Raw genomic sequence first — 16,023 nt, 5'->3', positions numbered from 1 at the left:
ACTTTTACAGCTAATAAAAGAATTAGGCAAAAATGCAGGATAAATCATTCATATTTCTAAAGACTAGCAATGAGTAATTCATAAAGAATACTCATAATAAAGCCCATTTACAGTAGCATTAAAAAGAATAAAATACTTAGGAATAAATGTAACTAAGGAGTATAAGATTTCTACACTGAATACTATAAAATGTTGCTGAAAGAAATTAAAGAAAACCTAAATAAATAGAAAGACATCTCTGTTCACAGATTAGAGACTCAGTATTGTTAAGATTGAAAGATGCTAGGGGCATTTGGCTGACTCAGACAATAGAGCATCACGGGGTAGTCAGTTCAAGCCCCACACTGGGCATAGAGAAAGAAAGAAAGGAAAGAAAGAAACAGAAAAAAAGAAAGAAAAAAAAAAGATGCTAAGCACAATTTGTCACTAGAGAAATACAAATCAAAACCACAATGAGAGATCACTTCACTCATCACTAGGATGGCTATTAAAAAAATAAAACACAGAGGCGCACGTGGGTAGCTCAGTCAGCTGGGCCTCTGACTTTGGCTCAAGTCATGATCTTGTGGTTCATGGGTTCGAGCCCCACGTCGGGCTCTGTGCTGACAGCTCAGAGCCTGGAGCCTGTTTCAGATTCTGTGTCTCCCTCTCTCTCTGATCCTCTCCCTACTCATGTTTTCTTTCTCTCTCTCCTTCTCTCTCAAAAAAATAAATAAACATTAAAAAAAAAAAGAAAGTAACAAGTGTTAGCAAAGATGTGAAGAAAGTGGAACCCTAATACCTTGCTGCTAGAAATGTAAAATGGTATAGCCACTGTGGAAGTTTGGCAGTTTCTTGATAAGGTAAATATAGAATTAACATATAACTCCGCAATTTCGCTCCTAGGTATATATCCAAAGTACTGAAAATAGGTGTTCAAGTAACATGCACATGAATGTTTACAGTGGCACCATTCACAATAGCCAAAAAATGGAAAAACCTAATGTCAATCAACTGATGCATGGATAAACAAGACAGGGCATCTCCGCACAACGGACTGTTATTCGGTAACGAAAAACTGGTACACACCATAACATGCATAAATCCTGGCAACATTATACTGAGTAAAGGAAGCCACACACAAGACGTTACATATCCTATAATTCCACGTTTTGGAGATACCTAGAATAAGCATATCCACAGAGCCAGGGAGCAGATTAGTAGTGGCCAGGGTCTGGGGGGTGGTGGTGGGGATGTGGAGTCACTGCTTACTGGGTATGGGTGAAAAAACATGTTCTTGAACTAGATAGTGGTGATTGGTTGTACAACACCATCAAAGGACTATCACTGAATTGTGCGCTTTTTTTTTTAAATGGCCAATTTTATCTGTACTCTACCACAAAACATTATTCATTACTTATCTGAAATTCAAATTTAACTAGACTTCCTGTGTTTCATCTGGCGATCCTAGTCCCACTCTGTATCCTGCTCAAGGTTCCCCTTCTCTTCAAAAGTTCTCAAGGAGTTGCCTCAACATTTGCAACCCATTCCTTAACTCTCAGTATTTAACAGGCGTGTCCAGCTTTTGCCCTGACAATCCAATTCAAACTGCTATTGCTAAAGCCACCAGTGATGTCCATGTTGCCAAATTTACTGGAGATTTCTGGTTCTTGTCTTCACTGCTCTCTCCCCAGGAACTAACATGGTGCAAATCGTCTCCATTTTGCAATATTCTCCTTTCCTTTTGGCTTCTGTGCAACAAAAGGTTAGCTCAGCAGGTTTGGGCTGTTTAAAAAACACATTCCAAAATCACTGGCCCTTTGCCAGCTCCTCAGAGATAATCTTTACACCCTTTGAATATCCTTCCTGTTAAGACTGTCTGTATACACCTGAGACCATGGGCCACACCAGACAGTTTATGATACCAATAGTGGGAACCTTGGGCCATGCTTTATCAGTTGGCTCTCTGAGAGGGATGGGGACTGAATAAGGTCAGCCACGTGGACACTCCACGCCTACATGACAGACCCCCCCCCCCCCCAATAAAAACCCTGCACAGCCTCAGGTGAGCTACCTTGATCAGCTGTATCAGTAAATGACAAATATCATTGCTGGGTTGAAATGAAGAGCCGTCCACACGACTCCACTGGAAGAGGACAACTGGAAGCTTGTGCCTGGTCTCCCAGACTCCACACTATGTCTTTTTCCTTTGCTGATTTTAATCTGTAGCCTTTCATTGTAATGAACTGTACCAATTTCACTGTAATAAGCTGTGAATGTAACAGCTTTCCTGAATTCTGTGAATCCTTCTAGTGAGGGTAGTTTTGGGACCCCTGACAAACTTCTTTGCTATCATGTTTCCCTCCTTCTGATTATCTCTTCTTTTGTTGTCTTTACCACTAGGTCCCCTTTACTTGGCTCTCCCTTTAAATGCTGATATTCTATTCTCGGTGGTCTTCTCTCCCCTGCTCCCAAACACGCAATAACCTCCTTCCCACCTGTCCCAGCAATTTCACACACCTAAGGTTCTGATAGCCACCTGTCCTCTTCCCCATTTGAGACCCCAGCCTGGATTATTTCTGCTTGTGGAGGCTCATCCTAGCATGACCAGCACAGATTAACCCTCTATCCAAATACCTTTCCTGATTTTAGTCGCTGATTCCATATCAATGTAGGCACCAAAATCACCATTCCCTAATCCAACCAATAAACAAGTCTTGCCTTTTTCTCCTTCCAAACATCTCTGAAACTCAGACCTTCCATTCCCATAGCTCTGGCGCTCATTCTCTCATGAGCTGTCGCACACATCTGTGAAACACTCTCCCTGATAGATCTCATGCACCCCTGCCCCCAATCGCATTCTAAAACATGAATCTGCCCAACTGTGCTGACTTAAACCCCTTTAAAAACAAAAACAAACAAAAAAACCCCGCCCCTGTAGACTTAAGCTGTTTAGCAGTGCCTAAGTTGTGACCCAGATCCGTTCTACCTCTCTAGACCCGCCCTCTGCCTTCTTTCCACCACAACGCTCCAGCAATTCCCGACCACTCTCATTAACAAACCATACTCACTAAACATTATCATCTCTGTGCCAGGACCCATTCTAGGCACTGGAGACAAATTAGTTAACTAGACAAAGTTAACTCAAAGGGCTACCTTCCAACGGGGAAAACAGTAAGTAAACAGATAAAGAATAATTTCTGATACTGCTGAGTGCAGTGAGGAAAATGAAACCAAAACTGACAGAGCACAAACACCACTGGGGGCACTGTTTTGGGTTTTTATTGTTTTTTTTTAATTTTTTAAATTTATTTATTTTTTACTGTTTTTATTTATTTTTGAGAGAGAGAGAAAGAGAGCGTGAGCAGGGGAGGGTCGGAGAGAGAGGGAGACACAGAATCTGAAGCAAGCTTCAGGCTCTGAGCTAGCTGTCAGCACAGAGCCCAATGCGGGGCTCGAACCCACGAACTGTGAGATCATGACCTGAGCCGAAGCCAGAGGCTAAACTGACTGAGCCACCCAGGTGCCCGTTTTTTAAATGATTTTTATTTATTTATTTTTTAACTTTTTTAACATTTATTTATTTTTGAGAGACAGAGACAGATCATGAGCAGGGGAGCTGTCAGGACAGAGCCTGACATGAAGCTCAAACTCACAAACCTGAGATCATGACCTGAGCCGAAGTCAGCTGCTTAATCGACTGGGCCACCTAGGCGCCCCTGGGGGTACTGTTTTAGCAAGCATGGGGAAGGGGTCTTTGAGAGAAGGCCTAAATAACGGGGAGAGGGATCCTTCTTAAAATTCACAGATCCCAATAGTTTACAAAGGCTACTTGTATTAAGTTGCAGACAAATATATAGAATCTATGTATACAATCCTCTTATGCTTGTGACCCTAATGCAACCAAACCTAAAGCCCATTAGACTTCCTATTATGGGAGGTAATGCATTTCCTTCTTGTCTGAGTTACTTGTCATGAACAACATTCTACCAGGTCATCTGATTTGGGAACCACTGGCCCAAGAGGCAATCATTTAATTCTACTCTAAGTCCAATTTTAAAAGTTTTTTTAAATGTTTTTTATTTATTATTTTTTTTTGAGAGACAAAGAGAGACAGTGCGAGCAGGGGAGGGTTAGAGAGAGAGGGAGACACAGAATCCGAAGCAGGCTCCAGGCTCTGAGCTGTCAGCACAGAGCCCGATGCCGGGCTTGAACCCACGAACCGTGAGATCATGAACTGAGCCGAAGCCAGAGGCTAAACCGACTGAGCCACCCAGGCACCGCTCTAAGTCCAATTTTAGGGAGAAAATATCCCAGAGGAAGAGTGGGGGGGAGAACTTATGCAAGAGAAGTGGAAATGCAGAAGAGGGGGTCTAAGAGAATGACCTTATGCTAATTCTAAAATGGCTGTTTAAAATAGGAACAACCAACAATTAAAGACAACCAACCAAATTTAAAGGAGAATGAGACTTTAATTTTAAAAGGTATGATGAAAACATGAATGGGGGGTATTCCTGAAATGTAAATTAAGCTGTAAAAGATCCTTATTTTTTTTTTAATGTTCATTTATTTACTTTTGAGAGAGCGAATACAAGCAGGGAGGGGGCAGAGAGAGGACACAGAATCTGAAACAGGCTCCAGGCTCGGAACTGTCAGCACAGAGCCCGACGTTGAGCTTGAACTCATGAACTATAAGATCATGACCTGAGTCGAAGTCAGATGTTTCACCAACTGAGCCACCCAAGTACCCCAAAAGACTCTTAAAGTATATGAAATCCATTTTTTAAAAATTGGGTTTGACAATGTCTGACTACCCTCTTATCTTAAAAATTCAAAATAATCATGAGATAAGGCCAATACACAGAGGAAGAATAGGACAGGATTACTTGAAAATAAGGGAATTTTAAGATGTTTATTAGTTACCCACACAAATTGGCAACAACTTGTACAATGGGGCCAAGTTACAATTAATTCACAGCAACACACACATAACTTCCCTCTGCCATAGACAAGAGCACAACTAAGTCTCCTCAACAGATTTCATTACCAAACCTATATTCTGGCTTTTGTAACGGTTTCCCAACACCTTGCACAGTGTACCTCAATCACATTTACCAGGTATGGTGTCCCTGAAAGCCCTTCAGGGAGCAGAGGTGAACACTTTTTCATGGAGAAACATCAGCTTTTCTAAGCGAGTTCGTTTCAGTAGTGGGAGCCATTCCCAGTGAGATAACTCTACCACACGGTACCCAAGCCGATTCAACTGCCGCCTCTTCATATTGTGCAGTCCAAGCAGATCCCTGGAACCATAGCAGTACTGGTTTTTATTTGTCAACTGAATAGCCAGCTTCACTTGTGGGGCCTGTGTGCAAGCTGGGGGACAAGGATCAGCCATCTCCATGGCCCCCAATCTGTCTGCCACACTGCAAAGGGAGCTCCTCAAAGGTATGCCTGCGTTCTCTAATTCCCTTTCCCGCTGTTTGGTCTCTGATGCAATTTCTCCCTGGAAACGTTCTCTTGATTTCCCTTTCAGTAGCTGATTCATCAGATCATCTGTAATGCTGACTCCCACATGCTTAAGCCTTACTTTGGCTTCATCTTGAACTGATATGGCTTCTTTGTTAAAGGGTAATGGCTTCATGTTAACATCAAGCTGGACCTCTAAGTCAGAAGATCGGGTATGAGGCAGAATCATATGGTGTCTGATGTACTGGGGCCCCCCCAACATGTTCTCAAGTAAAAAGAGAGCTTCCAGGAATTCAGGCTTTGAGCACATATCATTCCTTGCTAAATTCCACAGCATTTCCGATCCCTCTTGCTGAAGGTGAGGACTAAGACGATTGCCTCTATAATCTGGACACTCGATGCCAACTGTACCATCAAGAGTATATAGCTCCTTAGTGAGTTCAAACTTAGTCCTTTCCTGAGCTAACCTGATGAACTCTGGACTCAAAGCAAAATTGATGAGCTCTAATGGAAAGTACTCAGAAAATGCCAGGCCCAGCAGGCAGGTGAGCAGGTGTTCTGGGTATCGATTGAACTCAGGCATCTTTCTGTGAATCTCATTTATCAGACTAGAATAAAACTCTTCGGTATTGGGTGGCTTGTAATTCAGAGTTCCAAAGGACCACAGAATCTTGGCAACATCTTTACTTCGGCAGTATGCCACTCTCGGAGGCAAAGAAGCAGCCACAGCGTTCATTATCCCTTCATCCAGGATGCGTAAGGCCGAGCAACCAAGAGTCAGGTGCATGACACCCTGAACCCCTAGAAAAGGAATTCGCTGAGGAGCAATCTGGCCAAATTGCTTCATGAAATTTACGTGATCCACGTGAGTGAAACGGAACATTTTAAGAATATTCACTAAGGCATAACTGCTCAGATGCTGCATGTCAGTACAAGCCAAGTCTCCAATTTTCCGCATGACATATTCAGAGAGACTACTACTTGATTTAAAGAACCCCAAACAGATTGTGCCAACCTCCTCTAAGTTGATCACATCTATGTACTTGAGAATCAGTGATTCCAGTTTTTGCATTAGCTCTTGGGGTACCTGACGACTTTCACCTATAATATAAATTAAGTGAATCAGCTGGGACAAGGATAGATCTTTCCAGTGCAAATTAAGGTAACTAAAAAAGATTTTTAAAAACCGAGGTACTCTGCGGCCCAAGCATCGCCAGATATCAGCCACCAAGAGAAGCTGATCCAGACTCATCTCCCACACCTTACTGCAAAATCTGATTTCATACACATCTAGCATTGAATGGGAGTGGGGGATTCCCAAACTGACAAAGGCTTTCAAAATACTGATCAGATCTGGGACATCAAAGAGCTGTATGTGTTGCACACTCAGCTGGCAGAGAGAAGCAAAGCTGGCACTGGACAGCAAAACCGGACGCTGCTCTGCAGGCAAACAGCTCAGCTTACAGAAATAATCAGCAATGACTTGGGGCTGGAGAGTATCTTGATGAATTGTGACTTTGTGCAAAATTAATTCACCTTCTGAAACAGACAGGGGCTGACAAGTCTCAGATCTGTTATAGCTGTGAAGCTGGTACTCCGGTCTTAGCTGTAGGAAACCTCGGGGGTCTTCAAAGGAGTCAAAAACTTCTATATCCCCGTCAACAACTCCTGCAGGCCTGCGTGAGCCCGGTTTCAATGTGCTGGCCTTAGAGGCAGAAGCCCTGCCATGTTCCAAACCTGGGAGGGCTCTGCTGGTCGTCAGGATCCTCTGGGAGGCGGAACCGCTATGAATGTTCTCAACTTTTTTGGCAGGATGGCAGAGGCTGCTGTCTTCTGGAGGGTCCTGTCCTCTCGGCCGGGTGAAGCTTCCCACATTCCAGTATGTCACACTTTGGGCTGTGCTGGAGGCAAAAGGACTGCAAAATGCTCGGTATCCTAAAGGTTTTAACAACTTGAGAGTGGGTACTGTTCTGGTGTCAGTACTGACCGTTTTGGCAGTCAGGACACAGTCCTTACAGGTCTGTCCAAGCAATTTCTGGTCTACATGGTGCTTGATTAGAGCTGGACGGGGAGGCATTCCACAGAAACTACCTGGAAATCTTCGGCATATCGCAAGAGCCATGGGTCACAAATGACTGGGCCAGAATTGGTGCCAGATACTGAAAAAAGGGTAGATGAAGAATAAGTGGCTTCCACCTATCACAATACCAAAATTTACACATTATAAGAAATGGATTAAACTACATTGCTGTCCACTCAAGTAAGTTCAACGCTAGTAAATGCCTAAATGACAAGACAGCACACATCCAGGATAAAAGCTCCTGCTCCTTGCTATCAATGCATAAAGGGCCCCCTTGAAGAATAAGCAAGTTGGTAAAGCTGCTATGCTAACACCAAAAGTAAAAAGTGGTACTTGATGCAAAGTTTAATTAATTATACCTCCAATAACCCTCCTTTTTCCTGAAGCATAAAACTTTCGACTACCGAATTGTTTTCTAATGCCCATCTCCCACACCATACTGAACTGTTTTCTAATATCACTCCCGCACCTGTCAGAAGTGCCTAGTCTCCTGGACAGGAGACTTACCACAGACTTTGAACTGCTATTACAGTTAGGATGTATACTCAAAAACTCATTTTGGTGGGAGAAGGCAGCAGGCTGAGGCTCTGCTGTCCATTCATGGGTGGGAAGCAAAAAGCATCTCAAAGCTGGGCTCATGGTTCAGGAAACACCAACTCGCACGCCTGCCCAGCTGACATGGGAGGGGAGCAGCACAGCTTTCCTCTGGAGGCGGCCGATTAGCAATGCTGCCAGTGAGTCAGGTGCTGGTGATCCTGCCTCTGCGCAGTACAGGTCCCACTTTCCCTCATGGTAGAAGCCACGAGAGCCTATGAAACGGGCTCTGCTATACTCTTGCTTTCTCTAAAGGCTTTTAAGCTTTCCTTCCATTTGATAAATGCCAACGCCTGGCAAGCAAAACCCAGTGAGCCCTGAGACACCAAGACGTGGACAGGGCTGTTGCTGTCCCGCAAGGGGTTCTGTGACTTTCTGAAAATACCTGTCCAATTCCCCTGTCAACCTCTTCCTTCCAGAGTCCATAGCATGAGAACAAGGTGACCACAGGGCAGGCCAGTGGCTTTGTAAGGGCAGTCCAGCTACACAGCTTCTCTGGATGGTAGGAATGTGTGCTCTAATTTCTTTGTGAACAAGAGTAGAATTCTTTTACATTAAGTCTTCATACACTTACTTCTTTACTATGGCCTTGTGGACCATTCTGTCTACCAGGTTTCAATCTATGAGTCCAAATGTTATTAAAGACCAGATGTCAGCAAACTATGGTCCAGGAGCCCAATCTGCCCTTCCACCTGTTTGGTTTTTGTTTGTTTGTTTGTTTGTTTTCTTAATAGAGGGGGAGAGGGGAGAGAGAAGAGAGAGAGAGGCAGAGAATCTCAAGAAGGTGCCACACTCAGAGCAGAACCTGATACGGGGCTCAATCCCACAACCGTGGGATCATGACCTGAGCCAAAATCAAGACTAGGATGCTCAACAGACTGTTCAAATTTGTTGAGCTTCATCTCACCTTGGGAACTAGTTTGGAAGAAATAACTGGGGGGGGTGGGGAACAAAACTTTTTTTTTTTTTTTTTAAACAAAATAACTGCTACCCTAGAGCAAACAACTGGGGTGCCTGGCTGGCTCAGTCAGCAGAGTGTGCAATTTGAATCTAGGGGTTGAAAGTTCAAGCCCCACACTGGGTGTAGATTACTTAAAAATACTTAAATTTACTTAAAAAAGAAAAAAGGCAAAAAACTGAATACAATCCAAGTGTCCATCCAGAAGGAGGGGGCTGGCTTACAGGATAGGTGTATGGCAAGCATTAACACGAGAAAAAGGACATACACCTATTGAGTGAAACAAACAGAATACAAATGAGTGCCATCACCTGAAATACACTGATATGAAAGGAAAGTAACTACATAACTTCTCTGTGGGGAAGACTTTCCCTTTGCTAAATTAACTTTTTTTTATTGGCATTGAGACTGTTAATACAAAAGAGTATATAAATTTAACAAATACCTTTATAAATAATATACTTTTATTTTTTATTTTATTTTTATTTGAGAAAGCGAGAGTACGCACACACAAGAGGGGCAGAAGGGAGAGAGAGCATTCCAAGCAGGTTCCAAATTCAGTGCAGAGCCTGTCATGAGGCTCCATCCCACAACCCTGGGATCATGACTTGAGCTGAAATCAAGAGCCAGACACTGAGCTGACTAAGGCTTCCAGGCATCCCAATAAACAATACAACTATTTTTTATTAAAAAAAATTTTAATGTTTACTTTTGAGGAAGAGAGAGACAGAGCATGAGCAGAGGAAGGACAAAGAGATAGGGAGACAAAGAATTTGAAGCAGGCTCCGGGCTCTGAGCTGTTAGCACAGAGACCGACATGGGGCTCAAACCCATGATCTGTGAAATCATGACCTGAGCCGAAATGGAAGACTTACCCTACTGAGCCACCCAGAGAGCCAAATAATAGAATTTTAAAAGCACACTGAAGCACCTTGGTAACTCAGTAGGGTGACTGTCTGACTCTTGATTTTGACTCGGGTCATGATCTCATGGTTCGTTGAGTTTGAGCCCCAGATGTGGCTCTGCACTGAGAGCGTGGAGCCTGCTTGAGGTACTCTGTTTCTGTCTCTTTGCCTCTCCCCTGCAAACACACACACACGCTCTCTCAAAAATAAACATTTCAAAATAAATAAACAAAAGCACATTAAATGACTTAAATTACTTCAATTAATACTACCTAAGAGTACTTAATGAATAAAGTTACTGGGTATGCTCCTCAAATGAAAAAACCATTCCCTTGGATGCTAATGGTTGAGTGGTGGAGACTCTGCATTTTGAATTAACGTGGCTCTTTTTAATCTGCAAAAATACAGGTTAAGTCCCAAGAGGGGAAAAAACAACAGCCCCAATTATCTTAGGGCCTCCTCTGTGCCAAGGCTCAGATGAGCTTTTTTATCTGCATTAGTTCCAACCCTTACAACCTCTCTGTAAAGCAGGTTTTATGATCTGCATGTTGGGGATGAGGAAAAGGAGACTTCACAAGATTAAGACACCTGCTGAAGGTTACACAGCTAAGGGATGGAGTAGGGTTTGACCTCAAAGATCGTCTGATTCCAAACCCACATCGCTGGCGTACTCTAGACAAGAAGAGCCAAATTCCAGAGAAGTGGGGAGGACCCTGAACAATCTCTAGGGTTTCCAGGGAGCTGGAGGGTTTGAACTGGGTGAACTTGAAAGCCTCTCTCACCTCTGATACAGGCGTTACCTCGAGACAGTGCTGATCGGTTCCAGACCACTGCAATAAAGTGAGCATCACAATAAAGTGAGTCAAAGGAATTTTCTGGTTTCCCAAGGCACAGAAAAAGCTATGTTTCCACATACTGTAATCTGTCAAGTGTGCAATATATATCTAAAACCAACACTCCCATCTTCATGATAATATACTTTATTGCTAAAAAATGCTAAGCATCGTGGGGGTGGTTATGTTTAAATGAAGTTGCTTTTATAGCACCAAAGACTTAATCATCCATTTCCTATATAATAGGTAGCTACTTTTTTGCATGGACCTCAAGTATACTGTAGTATAGAGGTGGAATTTAAGGAAAGGTATTAAGCAGGCTGTGTTTTAGCTTATGGACAAGTAATAAATTCTATCATTTATCTTGAATGTATCATAGATAAGCTGCTATATAACGATTGCCACTTCAGGTAGCTGTGAAATTAGGTGATTAACTAGTTGGTACTTAACCTTCTAATTTCTGTATAAGTCTAATTACATGAAATAGAAGTGGGGGTTTTGATTTTTTACTTTGCTTTTCTGTTTGGAGAGTCATTGTAACTACTGTATTGTAAATGATGGAAAATAATTGCATATGTTAAAAAAATAAATTGTGTTATATTAAAAAAAATTTTTTTGTTATGGGATATATTATACATTCAAATGTGTAAAATGTATATGTGTGGTTTAAAGAATAATAAATGAATGCGTAATGAATAGAACAAAAAAAAATGCTAAGCATCATCTGAGCTTTCAGTGAGACATAATCACTGATCAGAGATCACCATAAAAAAAATGGAGGGAAAAAGAAAGGGAATTAATATTTAGTGTTATTAAGTCCATCAAACTATTTGACTGTGTAAATCACGTATAAGTTTGACAAAAGTGAAATTTGCAAAATGCATGTACTAACAGGAAATTAAGGTATTCTTCAAGAAGACAATCAATATTCAAAGAAAGTAAGCTCAAGTCTCCAGGAAAATGTTGAAAAGCTTTTCTAGACCACGTAATTCCTACTGTCCATAGAACTGTTTTTTTTTTAATATTTATTTTTAAGAGAGCGAGTGAACCAGGAGGGGCAGAGAGACAGAGAATTGCAAGCAGGCTCCACGCTGTCAGCGCACAACCCGACACAGGGCTCGAACCCACAGACCGTGAGATCATGACCTGAGCCAAAATGAAGAGTCTGACGCTTAACCGACTGAGCTACCCAAGCGCCCCTAGAACTCCTTTATGGATGCCCAGTAACAGAAATGATGACAAAATGCAGAATCGAAGAGGCATGAAGAGCCAACAGCAAAAGGCAAACGGTAGCTACTTCATTTGTCACCATGCAAGTTTTAGTGTAACTGTATAGACACCATATCTACAAATACAGGTCTGAAATATAATCACTTCGGAAGTCTGGTCTTGAGTACTGTGGGGAAGAAAAGGAAAGAAACACAGGGAAGGTATAGAACCAATAAAGCAAAACAGGGAGGAGAAAAGGCACTGTGAAGGAGAGGCTGTCAGGATGTGATGCCTAGAAAGTGGCTCGTCCTTCCTTAAGGACTCCCCGAGAATCCATAAAAAAGCTGGAAAGGGAACAGTATGAGACAGATGCCCGATCAATAACTCCTGACACATTCTCTAAATGTTCAAAGACACGTGACATCAACAGAAGCTCCCTTCCTAGTTTAAGTGCCACATGTACATCCTCTTCCCCAGCTCGTTAGGGGTCCTAATGAACCAGAATGGCGCCTCAGGACCCCTGGCACTGTCCAACCACCCTGAACAATGTAATTTCACAGGAGTGAGGAATCTTAACTTTCCACCTTCCAGGTACAGGTCTGAGCAAGGCCGAATAGCTTCATTTTAAACTACAGTCCAGAAGTTAGAGGAAGGGAGCCAGACGGAGGAAGACAGCCATGCTAACTGTAGATTAAGTATATAACACTCTCAGCGTATTTAAGTCACCAGTTACTGGATCTCCTCCCTTGATTATGATTTCCATACTTTTGCTAGAAAGATTTAACCCTCCTCTGTCCTGATAAAACTGCCACAAATAAATGAACACTTCAAACTCGAATCTTGTCTTAGCAAATAATTTGTTGAGCAACCCCGAGCATTAAAAAAAACACAAAACTAACATTCTCTAGGTGTTGAGAGTCTACAAAGGTTAATGCTCCTGGTGAGGGCTTAGTGTCTGACCTAAGGACCCTTAGCTGTTAATGCAAATGCTAACTGGGCTAGATTCTGTTTCCACACTGTAACAGAGCCTACAAGAGAGCGATCTACTACCACCACCACCACCACCACTATGCTCAAACACTAGTGCTAAGGTGGTTAGGCCAATACAAGTATCATCCAGAGTTAAGCCAAACCCAAAAGAAGTCTAACAGTCCAGCCCCTTCACTTCATTCTAGTTTCCATTCTTACTAGAGAAAACAGAACATCAATTACCTGTGAAAATTTTTTTTAGCTTATATAGACCTTCCTCTCCTTCTTAGACTCTGCTATTCCTCTATCAGAATGGCAAGAAGATGGGGTGCCTGGGTGGCTCAGTCGGTCAAGCATGCAACTTCAGCTCAGGTCATGATCTCACGGTTTGGGTTTGAGTCCCGTGTCGGGCTGTGTGCAGACAGCCCGGAGCCTGGAGCCTATTTCTGATTCTGTGTCTCCCTCTCTCTCTGCCCCTCCCCTGCTCACGCTCTCTCGGTCTTAAAAACAAATAAATATTAAAAAAAAAAGGAAAAAAGTAACGGCAAGAAGAGTCTGAGTGGATACCGCCTGACAAGGCCCCACAGAGGATTGTTAGAGCCACTGCTCTTAAAGGATTCATAACACTCTGTCTTTAGAAAATCTCTGGGTATATGGGGCACCTGGGTGGTGGTTCAGTGGGTTAAATGTTTGACTCCTGGTTTCGGCTCAGGTCATGATCTCACAGTGGTGAGATCCAGCCCGTGCGTTGGGCTCGGCGCTGGGCTCCGCGCTGGGGATGGAGCCTGCTTGAGATTCTCTCTCTCCCCCAACTCAAAAAAAGAAAAAAAAGGAAAGAAAATCTCTGGGCATAACAACAGAGAGCAGCCCTCAGGTTCCCTCAGCTGGTGTGAATGGAACTGCTAAAAGACTGCTAAAACAATAGATGGGGAAGAAAACCAAACCGTCAAACAAACTAGACCTGCACAACTCCCAAAGGCCTCACCTCCGCTGTTGTATTATGCAACACTGAGCCTCCGGATTTTATTCAGGTCTACTAGGCAGTAGTGAATTCATGCCAGAGCTTGCCTGAGGCCATTCAGAGCAGTGAGCTGTAGAATCTAGTTCTGGAAAGGAGGCTTTCCTACTACTCACCACATGTGAGCAAAGTGCGGAAAACAGGGATTCACATTCCACCTGCAACAAATGCTTAGAGTTCAGAACCCAGACACGCTAGTGCTAAGGCACTTGGCCGCCAGCTGCATAGGGTGAAACACTCACTGTCCGAGGGTTTACGTGGGTGAGCAATGAAGCATGACCTAAGGAGGACAATGAGTTCCACTGGTTTACAGAGTGCTCGAAGCTCCCTGAGTCAGGACAGAAGAGCTTTGTCATGATTTGTACGGAAATGGAAAGGGCGATTATTTTTCTTACCTCTGGAGAGAAAAGGGAGGAAGACATCAGTAATACCCTTAGGTTTGTGCAACTAGAAACCGTCTGTTAAAAATGGGAACAAGCTATATACACCGTACTGATATTTACTGAAGGCTCAAGTTGACCCAGGTACTAAGCAAAGGACCCTAGGGGCCTGCAGACAAGCGACATCGGCCTCACCGGGAAGCTGGGCAGGAAGGCTTATCTCGAAACTTACCCTTGACCTACAGACTCACGCTCCAGATCCCTGAGTGATTCGCATGCACGTGTTAAGCGTGGGAACGAAGTGCCGCAAAACACCTCACTGGATTCCCACAACACAGCCCTGTGGGGCAGGCGGTTACCATCACCGTCTCACAGTGGAAAGTCAAGATGCACATGAACCGTTTGCCCAAGGTCACAGAACTCTGGAGCCGCGCGGTCGCCGACATTCTGCCTAAAGCCGACCTGCGAGGGGAGTCCGCAGCCCGGGCCCGGAAGGGCCCAGCCCTGCACTGCCCAGCACGCGAGACACGGACCAAGGCCCAGGTGGACAGGGAGCGGCCGCCGAGAGCTCATCCCCGGCCGCCGCCACTCACCTGAGCCTGGCGAACACGGGCGCCGCAACACCAGACCCTGGATCCCGCGAGCTGCCGCGGCGCCGCCACCACTTCACCACCACCACCCGGACCTCACAGCTCCACTTCCGGCCGACTGCCCGCTACTTCCGCCCGCTGCGCCGGTGACGGGTGCGGCCGAGGCTCAAAAGGCTCTGTCAGCGTTTTCCAAGGACGTTTTCCATTGTAGGACGTTGCCAAGAGGCCGGGGCGGGGGGGAGTCTAGGACCGCTGGAGGAGAAACAGCGCCGTGGATGGACCGCTCTGGAAGTCGCTAAATATCGTAGACACAGGTTCGAATCCCAGGCCGCCATTCAGGGTTTTATAGCCTTAGAGAAATCACGTAACTGTCTAAGCCTAGTTTCTCATCTGTATGGTGAGGGTAATAATCAATAATCGAGATGCATCTGGGAAGTGCTCTCAGGAGAAGAGTTAGTGATGAATAGCCGAGCCTGTTAGGAGAAATGCATATGAGGAGCCAGAGCTGGAGGAGGCTAGTGCTATGGTGGATGAGGCCGGGGACATCCTTCACCTCCCTAAGTAGAGGGGCTCACACCTGAGCTGCTATCAGCACCTAGGCGAGGAAGAGATCCTCCAAGAGGGCTTGACCCAACACTGCTGTTCTGGGGGAAACTTGAGCACTGCTGGTTTGGTTTGTCATACTTTGTCAGTGCTTTGGTTGCTGGTCCACCTATCCTAAGTGTTGTGAAGGAGACTTGAGAATTGACTTTCCCTCCAGGGCATCATATTGTCTGGAAGACAAGAACCAATACAGTGAGGACACTTCACTGCAAGGAACGGTGAGCCTGGCATCCCAACTACAAAGCTCTGCGGAGGGCGCGGTTTGCCTGGTTTTCTCACTTGGGCCAGACCTAATACTCAATTTTCCGGCCTCCCTTGAAGTGAGGAGAGGATGCCACTCAGTTCTGCCCAACAACGTGAAAGGGAAACTAACTGGCATAATTCTGGGAAAGCTTTTACCTTCATGATAAAGTAGTACTGCCTCAATCCCTTCATGGAG

General features: G+C 44.2%; 2 protein-coding genes across 8 annotated transcripts in view; both read right to left on the bottom strand.

Moving 5' to 3' along the window:
• Positions 1 to 15,067, bottom strand: part of UBOX5 (U-box domain containing 5) — a 36,008-nt gene extending 20,941 nt beyond the window's left edge. For 3 of the 4 annotated variants that reach the window (XM_029916257.1, XM_029916260.1, XM_029916261.1), the window contains exon 1: positions 14,985 to 15,067. The gene's annotated coding sequence lies outside the window, so the exon portion shown is untranslated. Of the gene's footprint in view, positions 1 to 10,764; positions 10,806 to 14,984 lie in introns of those variants that run through there. The other variant, XM_029916259.1, reaches the window with a different exon arrangement.
• Positions 4,862 to 15,073, bottom strand: FASTKD5 (FAST kinase domains 5). Of its 4 annotated transcripts, none has more exons than XM_029916254.1 (3): positions 14,985 to 15,072; positions 12,601 to 12,708; positions 4,862 to 7,604 (listed from the first exon to the last, which is right to left on the bottom strand). In XM_029916254.1, exon 3 carries the CDS (start codon positions 7,565 to 7,567, stop codon positions 5,120 to 5,122), a length of 2,448 nt encoding a protein of 815 aa, XP_029772114.1. In that variant the 5' UTR covers positions 7,568 to 7,604; positions 12,601 to 12,708; positions 14,985 to 15,072; the 3' UTR covers positions 4,862 to 5,119. The 4 variants fall into 4 exon arrangements, with proteins under 4 accessions (XP_029772114.1, XP_029772116.1, XP_029772113.1 ...); XM_029916256.1 differs by lacking the exon at positions 14,985 to 15,072 and adding an exon at positions 13,979 to 14,936; XM_029916253.1 differs by lacking the exon at positions 12,601 to 12,708 and having other exon boundaries at positions 14,985 to 15,073.
• Between the last annotated feature and the right edge of the window lie 950 nt (positions 15,074 to 16,023).

This window comes from Suricata suricatta, chromosome 12, assembly GCF_006229205.1.
Source record: "Suricata suricatta isolate VVHF042 chromosome 12, meerkat_22Aug2017_6uvM2_HiC, whole genome shotgun sequence".
NCBI classification, from domain to species: Eukaryota; Metazoa; Chordata; class Mammalia; order Carnivora; family Herpestidae; genus Suricata; species Suricata suricatta.
Note: the sequence above shows the minus strand (reverse complement) of the source record. Positions and strands in the feature narration are given on the sequence as shown.

What these genes read in the sequence shown, in the direction of transcription:
- FASTKD5 (XM_029916253.1), bottom strand. Translation starts at nt 7,567, where the DNA reads ATGGCTCTTGCGATATGCCGAAGATTTCCAGGTAGTTTCTGTGGAATG.